Source organism: Myxocyprinus asiaticus, chromosome 4 (assembly GCF_019703515.2).
Source record: "Myxocyprinus asiaticus isolate MX2 ecotype Aquarium Trade chromosome 4, UBuf_Myxa_2, whole genome shotgun sequence".
Lineage (NCBI taxonomy): Eukaryota > Metazoa > Chordata > Actinopteri > Cypriniformes > Catostomidae > Myxocyprinus > Myxocyprinus asiaticus.
In genome coordinates, this window is record NC_059347.1 from 55,521,499 (window position 1) to 55,539,261 (window position 17,763).

At 38.1% G+C, this 17,763-nt stretch overlaps 1 protein-coding gene across 4 annotated transcripts in view; it reads left to right on the forward strand.

Moving 5' to 3' along the window:
• Window positions 1–17,763, forward strand: part of nf2a (NF2, moesin-ezrin-radixin like (MERLIN) tumor suppressor a) — a 59,282-nt gene that overhangs the window by 17,291 nt on the left and 24,228 nt on the right. For all 4 annotated transcript variants that reach the window (XR_007896594.1, XM_051692835.1, XM_051692849.1 and 1 more), the window contains 8 exons: window positions 7,444–7,527; window positions 10,077–10,145; window positions 12,401–12,483; window positions 15,591–15,666; window positions 16,026–16,160; window positions 16,274–16,348; window positions 16,557–16,670; window positions 17,076–17,198. Coding sequence is in view for 3 of the 4 variants with exons in the window: in XM_051692835.1 (XP_051548795.1) it covers window positions 7,444–7,527; window positions 10,077–10,145; window positions 12,401–12,483; window positions 15,591–15,666; window positions 16,026–16,160; window positions 16,274–16,348; window positions 16,557–16,670; window positions 17,076–17,198 (759 nt within the window). In the remaining variant the exon portion in view is untranslated. The remainder of the gene's footprint in view (window positions 1–7,443; window positions 7,528–10,076; window positions 10,146–12,400; window positions 12,484–15,590; window positions 15,667–16,025; window positions 16,161–16,273; window positions 16,349–16,556; window positions 16,671–17,075; window positions 17,199–17,763) is intronic.

Genomic DNA, 17,763 nt, shown 5'->3' on the forward strand with positions numbered 1-17,763 from the left:
GTTTTTCAGCAGCAGGGACTGGGGGACTGGTCAGGGTTGAAGGAACATACAGAGATATCCTTAATGAAAACCTGGTCCAGAGCGCTCAGGACCTCAGACTGGGCCGAAGGTTCACCTTCCAACAGGACAATGAACCTAAGCACGCAGCCAAGACAATGCAAGAGTGGCTTAGAGCCCGGACTTGAACCCAATTGAACATTTCTGGAGGGACCTGAAAATGGCTGTCCACTGACGGTCCCCATCCAACCTGAGCTTGAGAGGATCTGCTGAGAAGAATGGCAGAAAATTCCCAAATCTTGGTGTGCAAAGCTTGTCGCATCATACCCAAAAAGACTTTAGGCTGTAATCACTGCCAAAGGTGCTTCAACTAAGTACTGAGTTAAGGGTCTGAATACTTACACTACTGGTCAAAACTTTTGAAACACTTGACTGAAATGTTTCTCATGATCTTAAAAATCTTTTGATCTGAAGGCGTATGCTTAAATGATTGAAATTAGTTTTGTAGACAAAAATATAATTGTGCCACCAATATTAATTTATTTCTTTATAAAACTAAAATGTAAAAAAAAAAAAAAAAGTTTTTGAAATTGATGACTTGGACCAAATAATAAAGATAAGCAGCCAATAAGTGCCCAACATAGATGGGAACTCCTTCAATACTGTTTAAAAAGCATCCCAGGGTGATACCTCAAGAAGTTGGTTGAGAAAATGTCAAGAGTACATGTCTGCAAATTCTAGGCAAAGGGTGACTACTTTGAAGATGCTAAAATATAACACAGTTTTGATTTATTTTGGATTTTGTTTAGTCACAACATAATTCCCATAGTTCCATTAATGTTATTCCATAGTTTTGATGAATTTACTATTATTCTAAATTGTGAAGAAAAAAAATTATAATAAAGAATGAGTAAGTGTTTCAAATCTTTTGACTGGTAGTGTATGTCAATGTGGTTGTGACGAGGAGGAGGGCAGGGCCGGGCCCCCAATCAGGCTAATCAGCCAAGGAGAGGGATAAAGGCAGCCGGTTGCAGCAGTTCGAGAGAGAAAGAAAGCCACACGCAGCTGCCGTGTGTGTATTTGTGTCTTTTTGTTTAAATTAAGCATTACTTTGACTGTTCAGCCGGTTCCCACCGCTTCCTTGCCCATTTTAAACCCTGTTACAGGGGTATTTCAGTTTTTTCTTTTTAATAAATCTGGTTTTTGCTTTGTGATTATGGGGTATGGAGTGTAGATTGATGTGAAATAAAAATTATTTAAAGCATTTTAACATAAGGCTGCAACATAACAATGTGAAAAAATGAAGGGGTCTGAATACTTTATGAATGCACTGTATGTATAAATATATACATCGTTTGAGAGTGTAGATTGACCCGATTGTGCCATTCACAGTGCATCAATGACGGTCTCTGCAGAGCTGTTTTGGCGTGCACTGTTTGTTTGATGATTCTCATAGTTAATTGGCACAAATTCCAAGTTGAAATAATGCAAACTGATGGCTTCAACAGAAACATTTACTTTCATTTAACAACCTCAGAGCTCGTGGTAGGTCTGTCTATAAAAGTTTATAAGTATTCTTGAAAAATCAATTCCACAATGGATAAAATGAATGGTTCAATTTGTGAACTGGATCAACTGGTTCATTGAACGGGTCTAGCATAAAAGAAAGATTCAGTTCTTTTCAATAAAAATAAATCGGAATGATTGTTTCTTTCATGAATCCGACTGATCTGGTTCTCAAGTTTAAGTCACTGAATCAATACGGTCACAAAGTTTCCTGAGTTAACAGCTAACTGAAGGAGGATCGTTAGTGAATAAAGACACTCAAAGCTATTGAATGGTTTTAGAACACTTGGAATAAAGTACACCAGTTAAATGGACTACTTTCATAGTGCTTTATTTTGGGGGTTTTATAATTTTTGTAGCTCTACAGAATTGGTCATTATGAACTGTTGTTTATATGGAAAAGATCTTCATGAAGATTCTTCAGAATATAAATATTTGAATTTTTGTTCCACAGTAGAGAATAGTCATGCATGTATGGAATGACATGAATATGATAACTGAATTTAAATTTGGTAAACTATTCTTTTAACTCTTTTCAGCTCAGTTTCACTGACAGTTCCTATATGACCTAAGCATTGCAGCCACAGTTGTTACTTAATGTTACATTGTGGCTATTTGCCCTTTAATTTACAGTGCTTGTATCAATCTGATGGCTTTAATGCATTGCAGAGGGCATGCAACAAAGATACAAATTCCCTGAGAAACATAAGTAGCTTATCTTGCACGTAATGGGAGGTAGACCCCCGAGCTGCTGCTTCAGAATGGCAATGCGCACTGCAATAGAATGTAATGAACGCTCGAAAGATGCTAATGAAGTCTGGGGAGAGATTGGAGGATGGTGAGTCTGTTCTCTCTTACCCTCTGCCCTCCTTTCATCTGTAGGTTGGGATAGAGCCATATGTTTGGGTATGCAGATACTGTTTAAAACCGCTCTCCTGGATGAGCTCTTATCAGGAACAGCCACCCTTCCCAGACTGCGCTTTTAAAGTGCTGTGACATTTGTAAAGCAGATTGAAAAAGCTGGCTGTAATAGCCTGAACCTCTTTGACCAGTCACAGACACATTGCATGTCAGATTTTTGTGTGTGAATGTTTTCAACCTGGTAGTCGTGAGGGACAAATGGCAAGCATGATGAATTTTTATAAATAAGAAAATTTAAAGTAATACTTCAAGGGATAGTTCTCCCAAAACAAAACAAAAAAATTCCTGGCATCATTTTCTCTCCCTCATTTTGTTTCAGACCCATAACGGAGGTGAACTTTAGCCTTAGTCACCATTCATTTTCTTTGTACGAAAAAACAAAATGCAATGAAATTGAATGTTGACTGAGGAAACATGATCTTTTGTGCTCCACAGAGGAAAGCCATACAGGTTTGGAACAACATGAGAGTGAGTGAAAATATTAATTTTTAGGGGTATTGTCCCTTTAAAGATGGACATTTTATTGTTTTCTAAATGTTTTCTCAGGCGTTCAACCTTGCGGTACTTGTGGCCTTGTCATTACACTTTTTACTGTTTATTGTCGTTAAGTTTTTACTGGGATTCATTTTCTTAACTTCAAATGAGATCCTTTTGTATAATTTTCATTTTGCCAAGCAGTTAATAGTTGGCACAGTCACCAGCCATCTCCCATGTCGTTGTGCTTTTATCTGCTGCTCATTTGGCAAAGCTTCAATATTTCACCATCATAATTTGACACAGGATCATGACTGGCAATTGAATACTTAACCTATAAATGTGAATGCAAATTTATGCATTTATGAGCTGTGTACATAAACAGACTTTTGGATTGTTACCCAAAGAATAATTATTTTGTTCATCAAGGTCAGGGGTGTACTTTTGATGGCATGAATTCAGGATTTGATTTCATTTTATGGACTCATTCATTAGTGTATCAATTGCAGCATATAGGCCTACTTACCAGACATTTTGGAGAATTGCTTGTATTGGATTTTTGTACCGTAATACTGGGTAACCCCATCCACAGTGTATTCTCATTGATCCAAAATACTACACGTTAGGGCTGCACAATGAATCAAATCAAATATCGATATTACAATTACAGCAGCCTCAACTAACAAATCATAAAAAGTGTCAATTATAGAATTCCATTTAGTTCTACTCCCATGGTGTCAAATTATTTTTTGCAACAGTTGAACATTGTAACCTATTACATATACACTCACTTTTTGTGACTAATTGATTCAAAATTTGAATGGGTTTGTTTTTCTTTCTGCTAAAAGGTTCAATGTAAATTTGACTGTTTATGCACTGTCTTGATTTAGTAATGCATAAAACTATTTCAGGAACACAGATGTTTTTGGATGTATAATCGACATAAAGAATATGGCATGACACACAAAAAAAAAGTATTTTAATATAAATACTATTAAGCAATGAATTGCAATTACAGTATCAAGAACAATAATCAATAATTATGTTTTCTGTTGTGCAGCCCTTCTCTGCATAGCTGTATGTTAACCATCACATACAGTATATTCTGATTAGCTGAGTTTCAGGTCATGCAGAATTTTCATAATCCGTGTTTACAGATGAATTGCTTGTTGCTGGAATCGCATTGCATCTGGTTCGGACACCTGTAACAGTGATTTTAAGGATGCACTGTATTAAAATTAGCTTTTCAATCAGGACCACTTCTGTCAAATGATTACTAAATTGAATACTTGAATGGATACTTTATTAATTTGTAGACAATTGAAGCATCTATTGGTGTTGATGGTATGGTTCTGGGCATGCATGTATGGAGCTGGGAGGGCAGCGAATAACTTGTACTAATCCATGCAATAGAAAGTCAGCTGTGAGAATGAAGGGAGGGAGGGCCGCTTTGATTGGAGTCTGAATTGAATTGGTAGACATCATGATCAGCTGAGCATCAGCTGATTGGAAGCTTGGCCAACATGACCTGCCTGCACTAACGCTATGCTTGATTTATAATTAGTGTGAAGTTTTTACAATTAATTCAGCTCAAACCACTTCAAGTGTAAACTCCATTTAAACTTTGTTTTGCACATCGTATTAGCTTTACATTTCTTTATAAACTACACTTTAAAATGTGAAAATCTTTCATTCTCTTGGATTTGGTAGCAATTCAAAACGGACAGCGAAGACATCATTGATATTTTCATACTGAAGTGCAGATGGTCTTGCGTTTATTTCCATACTGAAATGTGATTGGTCTTTTCTTTTTTCATCTATTTAAACCTCTATTGCTGCCCTTATGCTGCCAAGCAGTTCTGCTGTGCTACATGCATGGTCATTTAACCAAAGCCTAAACCTTAAAAGAGTAATATTAAAATTTCAGATAAACTTGTTGCCTTACAGGCAGTAGAATATACAGGAAATGCAAATCTAGTTTAATTTATTCATTCTTTCAGTCTAGATTATGGACACAAGAATTATATTGTTACAAACAGTTATGCAATGATTTCAACCAGATTTAATAGTCTACACTAGGATTCTAAGCAGGAGTTTTCAGGTCACCTGTTTTCCCCCACATCTCCATTTAGGATTTAACTCAACAACCCTGCGGCAACTAATGTGTTTCTTCAATCTCTGAGCCATCTGCTGTTTTAAGAGTTCTTTAAAATGACCCTGAAATATTCTGCCTTTCATTTCTATCTCCAGCCACAAGTGATGTCTGGGCTTTGCAGTCCATAGAGCCGCAAGGATACAAGCTCTGCAGGTTAACTAATGGATAGGCATGACCAAGATAGCTTTAATAAAAGCAATGTGCAGTCCATACATTCAAAATCTACCTGCCATAGCTAGTTCTCTATAAAGTATTAAAGGTTGTAGGATTGAATGTTAATTTGTTGCTGATCTGTTTTGCCATGACAGAAAGAGATCCTTATAGTGGGATTCTTAGACCACGTTCACACTAAAACGTTTTTGGTGGAAAATGCGTTGATTTTGCACTTTGATTTTGCATTGAAGTTTACTTCTCTCATTCACACTCACTGAGTTTTCCTCCATTAAAAATAAAGACTTTTGAAAATGCTCTCAAGTAATGAGTTTTCAGCCAAATACGGATTAGTATGGACATGGCTTTAGTGATATTTTGAATCCCAGTTTACTAGTACCTTCATTATTTTAATTATGTGGGAAGACAAGGGGGGCCTGGGTAACTCAGCGAGTAAAGACACTGACTACCACCCCTGGAGTCGCGAGTTCGAATCCAGGGCGTGCTGAGTGACTCCAGCCAGGTCTCCTAAGCAACCAAATTGTCCCGGTTGCTAGGGAGGGTAGAGTCACATGAGGTAACCTCCTCATGGTCGCTGTAATGTGGTTATCGCTCTCAGTGGGGCACGTGGTGAGTTGTGTGTGGATGCCACGGAGAATAGCGTGAAACCTCCACACACGCTATGTCTCTGAGGTAACGCACTCAACAAGCCACGTGATAAGATGCGTGAATTGACTGTCTCAGACGCGGAGGCAACTGAGATTCGTCCTCCGCCACCCGGATTGAGGCGAGTCACTATGCCACCACAAGGACTTAGAGCGCATTGGGAATTGGGCATTCCAAATTGGGAAGACAAGGGGGGCCTGGGTAGCTGAGCGAGTAAAGGCGCTGACTACCACTCCTAGAGTCGTGAGTTTGAATCCAGGGCGTGCTGAATTAATTATGTAGGAAGACAGTATGGGACATACAACCACATCATAAGATTGCGTATTGATTCCACAGAGCCCTTTGACACATACCATTTTCTTTTCCATGTAAGTCTTCGCATCTGCGCAGGGTTTTACTGTTATAGAAAATAGCTGGAAATGTCATGGCTCGTGACTTTTCTGAGCCTTGAATCTTAAAAATCATGAGCATTTCTAAAGTGATAAAAAAAGTATTGTCATTATGCTGTGCTCTAAAATATTGGCCAAATATTGCTCTTGTATAGCGCTTGAGTAAAACTTGCTTGCAAGCCACATTGATGTTCGATTTGTGAACCGATGGTTCTTTTGCATAAATCGGAGTGATTCATTAGCGAATCGGTGTGAATCAAAATTATTTAAAAAATCCTTACCTAGTATTCACAAATGATTGGAAAAGTAATTGGTTGTAAAAATTCGGTACCCTGCATCTAGCTATATTCATTACCTCAAAATTAGTGGTTGACCGTTATGGGATTTTCAGTAGCCGCTGCAGATGCTGATATCTAGAGAGCAGGATGGCTAATGGCCGATATAAATGGAGAGAAACATTATTCAACTTAACAACAGCAAAATAGATGTTCACAAAATTTCTGAAGTGAAACAAACAAATTGGTAGATTCTAGAACTGACACAAGAGAAAGTTAACTCTTCTTAGAACACGGTTATCGGCCAAAGCTGATTATTGCAAAATGACAGAGTAATCGGCCTGGCCGATATATCTGCCTATCACTACTTAAAATGTATTATTTTACTTATGCATTCATATAATTAGCTTTGGCTTTGCATTCCTGCTACAGCTGAAAAAGTCAAAAGAGAACAAGAGATTTGGGGGCAATTTAAGATGCACCCGTCCTAACCTTGCATACTATCGCCGATGGCTCTGTACTTCTACTGGCATAACAAATGTCATTGACTTTGTACTCTGCACAATGACAAAGTTGAATCTAATCTAAAATAAGATTAGATTAAATGCAATTTGGGATGTGTAATCTTTAAAACTATTCTGTAATGCTATGAATTGTACCTTCATTTGCTATTAGGAAATGTGAAGTCAGTAGGTAGAAAGGGATGACAACAACCTCTATCTGGGCTGGTAACCAAAAGGTTGAGGTTTGAACCAAGGGGCTACCACCATTGCGCCATTGAGCAAGACTCTGAATATGTGGCAAATAACGTTTCTATTATAATGTTCTCCTCTGTTTTGAAATCCCTCAGGTGAAGAAGCAGATTCTAGAGGAGGAGATCTACTGTCCTCCTGAGGCTTCGGTGCTATTAGCCTCGTACGCCGTCCATTCCAAGGTCAGCACACTTTCTGACACACCTATGCTTTTTTTAAACACTTTTCTTTTTGATAGACACGCAGATGTCTGAGCATCACCTTAGCCTCCTGTGGATGTCCCTTCAAGGTCGGCATCTATCCCATTACACTCTCAGCTCAGCCAGAAGTGCATTTTATTAAGGTGTCAGCTTGATTGACAGCTCAGGGGCAGCAAGAACATGCGATTTATCCGAAAGCCTTGGCTAACTGCTCACACCTCAACTTGTGCGAATTTAGAAATCCTTCTTTGTTTCTCTCTCGCTCTCTCTCTCATGTCAGACACAGAGGGAATACTAGATGGCTTTAAGTGCTGGACGGCAATCAGCTGAAGCTTTTGTTTGCTTTGTTAAATCAATTTGTAAGCTTCACATGGCGAGACAGTTTGTTTAGCTGTTCGGTGAGCGTTGTGCTGGTGTGTTTAAGGCTTTTCCCTTAATTTGTAGTCTGTCAGATTTTGTGGTACATTCAGGCAAACAGTACTGCGTATTGATTCAGGTGATTACCAATGTGACCAGCTAGATTTGCATAAAAAGGTGCATACTTTGAAAATCCACAGCAAATAGTACACCATCCAAGCACCTTTGACATGCTATTTTTAAAATACTATGATTTCGTTTTTTGCCAGTTTGTTAATTAGTGGCCAATGCCAATGCTGCAATCTAGAGAGCTGGGTTGTCAGTATGAAATTCATATTTAAATTTTGTAATATCTTTTAAGTATAGCAAATTAGACTTGTATAAAGTTAAATGCACATTTATTCTCTTCCCCAAAACAGTGCATTATTTATAGTATTTTATAATATTTTTGAACTGTCACGAATTGCATTTCTGTTAATCGGCCAAGCAGATATGATTATTGCCTGATAATCTCGAAATGACAAAATATCAGTCGATATTTGATTTTTGAGTCTGTCACTAATTATAAGCAAGAAGCCATAAGAGGGTGAGTGTTACACTGATTTTACCATAGTTAATGGGAGCTGTTAGCTACAATGCTAAGCGTTATCCCTCTAAAAGAAATATTTTGGGTTCAATACAAGCTTAATTGACAGCATTTGTGGCATAGTGTTGAATACCACAACAAATATTTTCAATTTGCCCTTAAAGTTACAGTAAGGCACTTACAATGGAAGTGAATTGGGGCCAATCCATAAACATTAATATGCACATTGTTTATAAAGTATAGCCACAAGACATACACATTATACATGTTAACATGATTTTAGCATGATACAATTGCACAGGTTTTACCGGCGTTGCACCATCATGGAAATGAAATTGTGATATTGAATATAACTTTACACTGATTTCGTTAAGCAATTTCATCACATGAAAGTTATGTTAACACATATAATGTTTAGTCTTGTGGCTATACTTTTGAAACAGTGTGTATTTTAATGTTTATGGACTGGCTGCTATTCACTTCCATTGTAAGTGCCTTACTGTAACTGCATTTGTTTTTTTGTTCTTAATAAGCGAGGGACGAGTCAAGTATTTTTTGTGGTAATGGACATTATTTAAAAAATGCTGTTGATTAAGCTGAACTTGTATTGAACCTGGAACGCTCCTTTAACCCTGGTAAGCACACACCCTCAAGAGGCTTATTGCTTTTTTAAAATGACAGAAACATTAATATGAGATACATTAATTAATAAGAATAATTACAATTAGCAATTCTTCCCCAAGTAATATAGTTCATTAGCCAAACTGTTAGTAAAATTGTAGATATATAGAGCCAACACATTATTATACAATTCAATTGACTTGCGATCACAAGCGTGTCGATATTGGCTTTGAACGTAACCCATCCAGTTAGATCTTGGAACCAAAATGATCTGTTTAACAATTGTGAATAACTGTAGAACTTGTATGATTTTTATCCCCATATTAAACCACCAGGTGCAGGTTTGGAGTTATTCAAAGAGACAGGAAGTGAGGAAGGAAAGAGCAGAGAGAAAGAGGTTTAAAAAGACAGGAAGAATCAAAGGGCAGAAAAAAAAAATGGCATAAGCAGAGACATACTATTTAAAAGAAGGTTGATGAGATGGAAACCGAAAAGATACCATATTATGACTGGCAACGAGTTTTGAATGGGAAAGCACCACTGCAGAAAATGTAAAAATCTAGTCTTAGCAATGCTATCGTAATCATATGGCTTTAAAAATACAAAGCTGTTTGAGTCCTTTCTCTACAAATAAAAATAAAGTCAAGTTGACTACAATCCCTTTTGCCTTTTTGCTGTTTTCACATCTGTAGTGTAAATGTGATTTTACAGATATCTCTCCAACATCCCTCTCTACTTATCCTACGCATTATGCCTCTTAAAAACACAGAGCTGTATTTAATCTCTTTTTTTATTTGAAAGTGCTTTAATGTGTTAGGCAACTATGTATTACTAAATTCAGTATAAGTGAAAGCCAATGAATATAATTGTTCTTTTTACTCTGGACTGTGTGAGTCCATTATTCCCATTCTATGTTCCAAAACTGAATCATAATTGGGCTCATTTTGATTTAATTTTGGTTCCACAGTATGGAGATTATAACCCTAATGTCCACAAGCCGGGCTTCCTGTCCCAGGAGGAGCTGCTACCAAAGAGAGTAAGTGTGATGTTGAGATGAAGGTCTCTCCCCACTAATTATATTCGTAGATCTGTAATGAGTCTGTACAGTTTCGATGGGCCTCCCGTAGGGCGTTAGATGTAGTGAAAGCTCTCTACTGGAAGATTCCACTCACATGACAGTAAGTGCTGAGAAACAGTGTTTGTTTACACCACTGGCATTCAAAGTCATCTGAAGGATTTAAATAATCTCACTTAACTAGATAATGCCCTTCAGCTCAATTAATCATTGTCAGTTTACTGTATTAACACTTGGTCTGAACCTTACTTTGATTCAACTCCCTTTTCAAATTGTATTATATGGCCCAAAACATGATTTATTTGGAAAATCAACATCAGTTCTGTGAGCATTAATTGCAGTTGTTTACCACTGTCTTTAGACTGACTCATGAGTCACTTTTTTGTTATTTTGGTTTTAATGCCAGCACCTAATATGAGAAAAAGGGCTCTTATATTCGTCTGTCTGCCATGGATGCATTGCAAAATATGCAAAAAATGCAACATGCTTCCCCAAGGGGTCGTTCAGACCGAACGTTTTCTTGCACTAAAAAAGCTACACACAACAAATATACAGTGCATCCGGAAAGTATTCACAGCACTTCACTTTTTCCACATTTTGTTATGTTACAGCCTTATTCCAAAATGGATTAAATTAATTATTTTCCTTAAAATTCTACAAACAATATCCCATAATGACAACGTGAAAGAAGTTTGTTTGAAATCTTTGCAAATTTATTAAAAATAAAAAAAGAAAAAAAAAAAAATCACATGTACGTAAGTATTCACAGCCTTTGCTCAGTACTTTGTTGAAGCACCTTTGGCACCAATTACAGCCTCGAGTCTTTTTGAGTATGATGCAACAAGCTTGGAACACCTATTTTTGGGCAGTTTCTCCCATTATTCTTTGCAGGACCTCTCAAGGTTGGATGGGGAGCGTCAGTGCACAGCCATTTTTAGATCTCTCCAGAGATGTTTAATCGGGTTCAAGTCTGGGCTCTGGCTGGGCCACTCAAGGACATTCACAGAGTTGTCCCGGAGCCACTCCTTTGTTATCTTGGCTGTGTGCTTAGGGTCGTTGTCCTGTTTGAAGATGAACCTTCGCCCCAGTCTGAGGTCCAGAGCGCTCTGGAGCAGGTTTTCATCAAGGATGTCTCTGTACATTGCTGCATTCATCTTTCCCTCGATCCTGACTAGTCTCCCAGTTCCTGCCGCTGAAAAACATCCCCACAGCATGATGCTGCCACCACCATGCTTCATTGTAGGGATGGTATTGGCCAGGTGATGAGCGGTGCCTGGTTTCCTCCAGACATGAGCCTTGCCATTCAGGCCAAAGAGTTCAATCTTTGTTTCTCATGGTCTGAGAGTCCTTCAGGTGCCTTTTGGCAAACTCCAGGCGGGCTGTCATGTGCCTTTTACGGAGGAGTGGCTTTTGTCTGGCCATGGGGTTCTTGGTCACCTCCCTGACTAAGGCCCTTCTCCCCCGATTGCTCAATTTGACCAGGCGGCCAGCTCTAGGAAGAGTCCTGGTGGTTCCAAACTTCTTCCATTTACGGATGTTGGAGGCCACTGTGCTCATTGGGACCTTCAATGCTGCAGAAATTTTTCTGTACTCTTCCCCAGATCTGTGCCTCGATACAGTCCTGTGTGACGGAGGTCTACAGACAATTCCTTGGCTTGGTTTGTGCTCTGACATGCACTGTTAACTGTGGGACCTTATATAGACAGGTGTGTGCCTTTCCAAATCATGTCCAATCAACTGAATTTACCACAGGTGGACTCCAATCAAGTTGTAGAAACATCTCAAGGATGATCAGTGGAAACAGGATGCACCTGAGCTCAATTTTGAGTGTCATGGCAAAGGCTGTGAATACTTATGAACATGTGATTTTTTTTTTTTTTTTTTTTTTTTTCCAAACAAACTTCTTTCACGTTGTCATTATGGGGTATTGTTTGTAGAATTTTGAGGAAAATAATGAATTTAATCCATTTTGGAATAAGGCTGTAACATAACAAAATGTGGAAAAAGTGAAGCGCTGTGAATACTTTCCAGATGCACTGTAACAGAATGCAGGTGTCTTACAAAGGTCTGTATAAAATTGAAGTTATTTTTTACTTAACACGGTGTCCAAAAGCCGTAGCACTTCTTTGTGAGAAGCCTAGGATAGTCCAGTTAGTCTTTGACTTTGTTGACAACTGACCTTCGCTCTCTGTGAATGCGTCTTTCTATTTTTGTAGGTTATTAATCTATACCAGATGACTGCAGAGATGTGGGAGGAGAGGATCACCATCTGCTATGCTGAACACAGGGGCAGAACTAGGTATTGAACAGACCAACCTGAGACAGCACACCGACAGACCATCCATTAACCGCCTGATGCATTTTACACAGAAAATGGCAAAAACATTCCAAATGTCCAATTACTGGCTGTGCAATGTTAAGTAAAGTGAACTGTGGTTGGTCACTTTACATATAAGTTGGCCCTTTCTTGTTAAATTGGGCGGTTGGACTGCAAAGTGGACCAGACTTTGTCGAAAGTCAGAATTCTGGGTCTGTAAAATTATACACGTACACAAACTCACACAGGTGTGCCTTGACTTGATGTGCACTTTGGGAAGTCAGGATAAATAAAATGACCTGCTTCTTTTTCCAGAACCGGGCAAAGCCTTGCTCTGCAAAAAACAAACCTAATTGGTTTACTGTGTTGCTTCAGAGCCCAATTAAATGCATGTAGGACACTCTCATATTCAACACCTACTGATACACTAAAGTGCTGTCACATGCATTCATCAGACACACACACAAATTTACTGTCTGCATATGTCTTTATCTCCCTCAGTCCCATACACGGGTGTGTTTGGAATTTCGTTTGATTTCATATCACATCAGAAGAGTACTGTTGAAAGAGATAGTAATCTTTTAAAGGGGCATAATAGCATAGTATTTTATAGTAGAGGTGGGGGAAAAATCGCTAAGTTAAAGTATAGACCTTATTCACGCTAGCGCCATCTTTTATTTTGAATGGGAATGACAACGAGGCTGTGAGGGGTAGACTTACAATCTCTTCTATGGCACGAACGGTATAAAGCTGTATAAAGCTCCTAGATCATGTATGATTTCCCACAACTCATGTTGTTTGGAGTTCTTTGTATACTGAATGTTCTTGCATAGATATTTTACCAATGTTTTGTCTGCGGAATAATCCAAAAACACTTTAAACTGAGGGGGGACCTGGGTAGCTCAGTGGTAAAGACGCTGGCTACCACCCCTGGAGTTCGCTAGGTTCCCAGGGTGTGCTGAGTGACTCCAGCCAGGTCTCCTAAGCAACCAAATTGGCCCAGTTGCTAGGGTGGGTAGAATCACATCGGGTAACCTCCTCATGGTCGCCATAATGTGGTTCGTTCTCGGTGGGGCGCATGGTGAGTTGAGCGCGGATGCATGGGTGGCGTGAAGCCTCCACCCGCGATATGTATCCGTGGCAATGCGCTCAACAAGCCACGTGATAAGACGCGCGGGTTGATGGTCTCAGACGCAGAGGCAACTGGGATTCATCCTCCGCCACATGATTGAGGCGAATCACTACGCCACCACGAGGACTTAAAAGTGCACTGGGAATTGGTCATTCCAAATTGGGTGAAAAAAAGGAAGAAAAAAAAACACTCTAAACTGCAGTACAGCCCACTGAAGTGACTGTAAGTCTATCCCTCACAGCCTCATTGTCATTCCCATTAAAAATCAAAGATGGCGCTAGCATGAATAAGGTCTATTGCAATATTTTTCAAAACAACAGTCCAATAGATGGAGCAGTTATTATGTTTTACCACTGAGACAAAATGGAACTCTTCAGACGTAACCCACAACTTGGAAAAGTTGTTGACAGCATGGATGTGTCGTTGACTATTCAAAATTTGCTTTTCTCTTTCAAATACAGAGTTTGGCAGCATTTTGGCTTGTCCAGGGCTTTTCCTTCATTAAAAAAAATAATTAAATTAATCTCGTGGTCAGTGCTTTACACGCACTAGATATGCATTGCAAGCCATCACAGACCCACTAGTGCTGCATGTGCCAAAATAATGTGTCGATAATGTTCTGTTAGAATGGTGTTAGATATTAGGAAATAAACTGTACTTGTTTGTTTCAGATATTCATAAAGTTCCCCTAAATCATTAAGAGCCTGATAAAAGGAAAACAGTGTCTGTTATGGAGTAAGAAACAAACAATTTAAGGTGTTAATTAAATTAAATTAAATAAGTTGTTAATTAAGCTTAGTTCGATTGTATATAGCACCTTAAAGTTACAAAATGTGTCCCATTCAAATGGTTCCATTTTATGTGTTCACTTCAATTGTTTAAAAGTCAAAGTCAAATGAAAAAAGACTTATTTTAGGGTCAGAATTGCTCATGTTCATAAATAAATGCTCATGCATTTGGTGATAGAATAACAGTTCTCTGAAGTACTTTGAAGAAAAATGAGAAACTGTGAGTAAAATATCACAATATATCGCAGTTTTGAATCACAATACACCAAAAATAAAGAGTCACAATAATATCGTATCGTGATCTAGATATCGATATAATATTGTTTCGCCAGTTAACTTGTGATTCCCACCCCTGTTTTATAGCATTTTATTTTTTCCCCTGAACGACACTTAGAATGTTATTTAAGGTTACCAAAAGTGTTATTTAGTTTTACTGGCCTTTTTTCCACCCTCTCCCTGACTTTTGAAATTAAATCGCCGTATGCATTTTGGTGATTTTGACTACTCGAGTACTTATCAGATAAATCAGCCGATTACTTTGGGTTGGAAGGGGGGTGATGACATTCTGTTTCACTATTTTTAATTGTTGGTCTATGTACATGGGCGTCAGATGGACGTTTTTAGTCATTATGTAGAGTCCACACTTTAAGCATCTCGTTTTTAAGACGATCGTTGCAATTTTAAGATTGTGTCATGTTGTCAAATGTCAAATATTACAGGTGCCCTTCCCAAGAATGAACAGGTTGTTTTCGCTACTGGACCTTTACTATTTGTAAACTATATGCAACTTTCTACTACTTCGACTATATACAGTATTACTTTTTATGTGTAAATTATGTCTTGAATTATGATTTGTTAACCTTTTTGCATATGAAATGAGTAACGGTAGCAGTAACAAAGTGTTGAATAAGGTTTTATGTAAATCTAGTCTTGTTGTGCTATTTCATTTAGTATCGTCATTTTAATTGTGTGTGTGTGTATGAGTGTTTTTTGTTCAGTGCAAGAGTCACTTTAAGCCGTGACCTCTAATTCGTGCACTCTGCGAGTTAGTCGGGTCTCATTAAAGCTCTGCAGAGGAATAGATTTTATTTTTGTATCTAATATACATTCTCTCTCTCTCTCTCTCTCTCTCTCTTCTGCCTTTTTTTTTATTATTTTGTGTTCTGCAGAGATGAAGCAGAGATGGAGTATTTAAAAATAGCTCAGGATCTGGAGATGTATGGGGTCAATTACTTTTCCATTAGGGTAAGAAATGTCTCCGCTGCTGTACGACAGTAACGATCTGAGCCAGCACTCTGGGTTTGTACAGCCAAAGACATTACAGCCAAATGCTTGAATGAAACTTTTATTAATGGTGACCTAATCACCTCTCTCTTACATCATCACACAGTTAGAAATGATGGAGACTTTGTGTATAGCACTTCCTTTTGTGTCTACCCTGCTTGAAATGTTGAATTATTATTTCTTCCTCTTTGTTTGATGTATCACTTCTGCCAGCCATGTCACATCTGTTTGATTCTGAATAACCATAGCAGTGTTTTGACTGTATAATTAAATAAAGTGAAAGTTTTTAATGTCTTTTTTTTTTTTTTTTTTTTTTTAAGAATAAGAAAGGAACAAGTTTACTGCTGGGTGTTGATGCTTTAGGCCTCCACATTTATGACCCAGAGAACAAACTAACTCCCAAAATCTCTTTTCCCTGGAATGAGATCAGAAATATCTCCTACAGTGATAAAGAGGTACTCATTTTGGAAACAATTTCTGTATATTCTCTAACCCATTTTTTTATACTTGGAGAGAGGTTTAATATTGTTCATGCACTAATTTCTCTATCCCTTCTCTATGTCTTCAGTTTGCTATTAAGCCCTTGGATAAGAAGGCAGATGTCTTCAAGTTCAACTCTTCGAAGCTCATAGTCAATAAACTGGTGAGCATTCCATGATGTAGTGCCTGGATCAATGTTAAATGGCTAACCACAAACTTGTGGTGTGGCATAGTAGTTAAAGATTTGGGCCAGAAGGTTGAAGGTTCAAATGCCAAAAATTGGTTTGGCACAACAGTTGGGTGAGTAAATAAATAATCGTCTTTAGGGGAACTATACCTTTAACAATAAAGGCATTTTTGTTTATTTGAAGATTCTTCAGCTATGCATCGGAAACCATGACCTCTTCATACGAAGGCGCAGAGTGGACTCGCTGGAAATCCAGCAGATGAAGTCGCAAGCTAGAGAAGAGAGAGTTCGCAAACAGGTCAGAAAAAAGTGAATGATTGATTGATTGATTGATTGATTAATCAATGATTGATTTGTTCTTTTCTCTGTACAATAGATATTAAGCATCCATATTACTTTTCACAACCCTGATGGAGGGTTTCTTTGCAATTCAAGTAACTTATGCGTATAAGTATGATTGCAAGAAATTATTGCGCTTTTTAAATACTATGATCTTACTTTGGAGAGCTCAGGAATTGCAAGCCCAAGTCCTCAATCCTTCACTAGTAAATCTAAGACTTAATGGTCACCAAATGCATTGATTTTCCTGTCGCACCCTCAGGCACCTCTAACCGGGTGTTGAAATTGTGATCTACTAAACCCATTTAGCAGTGCAGCAATCCTAGTGAAATATGGATGAGCTTTTTGCACCCTCTCTCTGTAGATTGAGCGTCAGAGGTTGGAGAGAGAAAAACAGTTGCGAGTGGAGGCAGAAAGAGCTCGTGATGAGCTGGAGAGGCGACTGATTCAGTTACAGGACGAAGCTCAATTGTCCAATGAAGCATTGGTGAGAAAAGAAAACATCACCCACACTCAGTAAACTTTCCATAATAGCTTCTAAGATTGCTGGAGCACTTCATTCCAATATATATGCATCTGTGATCTTGGTATTTGCAGCTTGTGAGCCTCATGCAGTTAAATGTGGTCTTGTGGCTCAAGTCTCATTTTTAAAAGTTACATTTCTTTTAAATGTATCAACTTAAACATGGCACTCATGGCATGAAATGCTAAAAATTAGGGCTGTTAATAGATTACAATTTTGATTGAATTTATTACATGAAATGCTGATTGATTAAATTAATTGCATATAGAAAAATTAGTAGAGAAGGGCCCCAAAATAATAATTATATATATATATATATATATAGGTGCATCTCAATAAATTAGAATGTCGTGGAAAAGTTCATTTATTTCAGTACTTCAACTCAAATTGTGAAACTCGTGTATTAAATAAATTCAATGCACACAGACTGAAGTAGTTTAAGTCTTTGGTTCTTTTAATTGTGATGATTTTGGCTCACATTTAACAAAAACCCACCAATTCACTATCTCAACAAATTAGAATATGGTGA